This window comes from Botryllus schlosseri, unplaced genomic scaffold (genome assembly GCF_051294905.1).
Source record: "Botryllus schlosseri isolate E-star unplaced genomic scaffold, Bs_hap1 Bs63a, whole genome shotgun sequence".
Lineage (NCBI taxonomy): Eukaryota > Metazoa > Chordata > Ascidiacea > Stolidobranchia > Styelidae > Botryllus > Botryllus schlosseri.
Genome location: NW_027648672.1, coordinates 62,675 through 65,888, shown reverse-complemented (window position 1 = coordinate 65,888; position 3,214 = coordinate 62,675). Strand labels below are relative to the sequence as shown.

The 3,214-nt window shown below is 40.4% G+C and overlaps 1 protein-coding gene across 1 annotated transcript; it reads left to right on the top strand.

Annotated features, from left to right (window-relative positions):
* The first annotated feature begins 485 nt into the window (after window positions 1-485).
* Window positions 486-2,207, top strand: LOC145432653 (HAUS augmin-like complex subunit 6). Its single transcript, XM_080309496.1, has one exon. It carries the CDS (start codon window positions 546-548, stop codon window positions 2,178-2,180), a length of 1,635 nt encoding a protein of 544 aa, XP_080165622.1. The 5' UTR covers window positions 486-545; the 3' UTR covers window positions 2,181-2,207.
* Window positions 2,208-3,214: the final 1,007 nt, after the last annotated feature.

Sequence of the window (3,214 nt, the reverse complement as noted above, 5' to 3'; positions counted from 1 at the left end):
GAGTAGTTCTATAGTTTTCGTTACGGATTTTCAAAACAGATCTTTTAGCGCAGCCGCCGCAGTGAAAGTTGTCATTTAGCGCGGTGATTCGCGTCACGAATTTCGTGATGCCACTGATACCTAATGTTCTGTTGTGTGATGATCTTGAAGGTTGCAGGGGTGCCGCCATTGCTAGCTCAGAATCATCACACCTAGCAGTGGCATAGTCAGACGTGGTTTTAGGGTTCAAAACCCCACCGTACTCCCCAGGTCCTATTTCAAACTTATACTGTGATGTTCATAAGTCGATCCGATTCCGATAAAATCAAAATTAATTATTAGCTTTGTAATTTATTCTAATTAATTCATTTGTGTTTTAATCAGTTACAGCCTGCAAGGCCTAGTTGCTGACTTTTCGAGGTCGTCAGTTGTAGTCTAGTTCTATAGTTACACATTTAGAAAATTCAGTCAGACCATACCAGCAGGCGGTATCTATACCGACATGATTAAATCATGAATTATATTTTTTCCAGAGTTTTTTTCAGTTATTTATATCGATCATCCAAATGGCTACTGTTCTTAGTCTTCTACGCAATGCAAGCAAAACGAAACCAAGTCACGTTCTTGACGAACACATGGAGTTGACCATTCAGAATCTCAGCTTACTGCAATGCCCTTTCGAGGAGCTTAGAGGGAAGAGCTCCGTCACCATACAAAAGTCTATGTTTGACAAACCCAATATCCGCGGACTTATCGCTGTCTGTTATTTCTTATTTCACAAGTTGGATCGGAAGAAGTGTCTCGCTGTGTTCAAACATTGTTACCCGACGTACGGTAAAAAGAGCGAGCAAGAATTTCAAAAGATATGCATATCGTGGTTGCGAGAATGTGAAAAAGACACTGCGTTTGATTTTCCTTCAATCCGGCCTGCTCTATTCATTAAAGCCAGCGGCCCGAAAGTTACGAAGTTTATTTTTACGTTCTCGGTATATGTTCTTGATGCATGCGCTAGAAGACTTTGTCCGGATGATGATATGATACTTCTGCCGCCTCCAATCTGCCAAGATTCTCGCTTTCAGGATTTCCAAAAAGCAGCCCTGAAAGAATCAATTGCTTGCGCCATGTCTGGTTTTACCGAAACCTTGCAGGTGTCCCGGGAAGTGGATTTTGAGGTGAAACGTGTCATTCATTCCATGCTGTCAAAGTATAGAGAAAGAGGAAAAAAGATGACGGAACTCGGAAATGAGGAGCGTGATTTGCTTGGAAAGTTGAAGATACCAGTCCCACGCAACGCCACCTCACCGAATCAGGATGCCATCAAAAAATTAGAAAGCGAGCTGCAATCAGAATTGAAGTCGGTGATGAAAAAATGGGATTTCATCATATCGAAGTGCGACGAAACTGGAGATGAGAGAGAAATTGTAGCTTCAATACTAACCCAACCCAGCACTGCAAAAACTCTAAGTTCCACCGATTTAGACCTAAAAATACCTTCATGTTTGATAAAAGATTGCAATCAGGAGATTGCTGAAAAAGTCGGCACGGACCTTTACCGGTCCGAGATGCTTGACCTTGTCAGCTTCATAAATTTAACAAACATCGCGCTGCAACAAATATTATCGAAAATGCACGAAGGTATGCCTGATTTTGAAAGCTTCAGTGTCACGCTGAAGGCCAACAAGATTGTCCATTCAAAGCAGGCGGCTGGTCTCTCTACTTTGTTGAATGATTTACGGCGTGGAACAATGCTTGCCGAGGAAATGAATGGTAAATTACGTAAGAAAGTGGATGAATGTATTTACAAAGACGAAATGGATAAAACGTTCTTAATTCCTGGCCTGGTAGCTCCAGAGAACAGTAGTGCTACCACTAAATTTGATCCTAACGATAGCCTGAACATTCCGCGTGTAATTCCCCCCCTACAGTTTACTGACGATGATATATTGGAGGAAAGGGGAGCTCCTGAAACACCATTATCCCCTTCCGTGATACGTATGATATCAATTGTTCCTCCTTTCCCAGAATTCGAATCAACCGCACTGCAGCATACAGACTTTGATCGACCACAAACGCCGCCTACTCACCAATCTGCTATTAACCTTGTTGATTCTCGAAACCAGATTGAATTTTCTCCTGAACCACAAATTAAGTCGCCTGTTCCTGATGTTTTGGATGATCATGTTTTGGATGATCACCTCTGATACCAGATTTGCCGATACCTGCAATTTCTTGCTGGGCAGCGGATGATTCGTCGTCACAACTGGAAGCTGGACATTTATTACTGGGACCACCGTCACCGTTAAAGCATAATTTACTCGACGACAGTTTTGAGCTGATTAATCCAAGAGAAAACTGTCCACAGAAAAGTCCTTTTCGTCTGGTGCCTACAAGCGATAGCTCGACAATAAATTTCTTCGTACTTCATTATTAACTTCATTATCAGTTAATATATAAATCTTTCTGTATTGGTGTATAATGTATATGATGCACTCACTAACAGGGCGTCAAATGCATGAGAACTTAAATGTGTGGATGCCAGGGCATGGTATATGGTATGGAACGAAATTTTGGTATGGAATACGGAGATGTTGAAGTATGGTATGATATGGGAATTTCTAAGTATTTAGCAGTTTTTCCAGAAGCAGGGCTCTGATCCAACTTTCGAATTGTCAAATCAATTGTATAACTCATAAAATCGTTCAGTGTCCGGTTTATGTGTAGCCTATATCTCAAATTGCAACTCACCCACGCCGTCGACATTTGAAGACAAAAAAAGTTGTGTTATTCGCATATGAAGGAATATAATGATGATCATAAATTAATAGTCCAATCTGAATATCATCAAAATGCATGATATCAGACATGGGGTGATTACTTTATGAATGTAATCGATTGCGATTACGATTACTTCGGAATCACGCGATTACGATTACGATTACGATTACAGCAAAATCTGGAAGTAGTCGATTACGATTACGATTACATTTGAAAAGTAATCACGATTACCCACGATTACATTTATTTTTGCTTCTTATAACCTATTTTTGAAGACATATTGGAACACAATATAACTTGCGATGAAAAGACCTCGTGAGAGAACAATTTTGTTCTTAAATGTGACATCATTCGCTTGTTACGTCACTATATACCATATACTTGAAAATTTTTCCTCCCGCTTCGCGATTTCATGTCGCTAGATATCTTGATTTTAATATGCATACCCCTCCCCATCAAT

Bases quoted from the DNA above. Each gene is read 5' to 3' on its own strand.
- LOC145432653 (XM_080309496.1), top strand. From the start codon at position 546: ATGGCTACTGTTCTTAGTCTTCTACGCAATGCAAGCAAAACGAAACCA.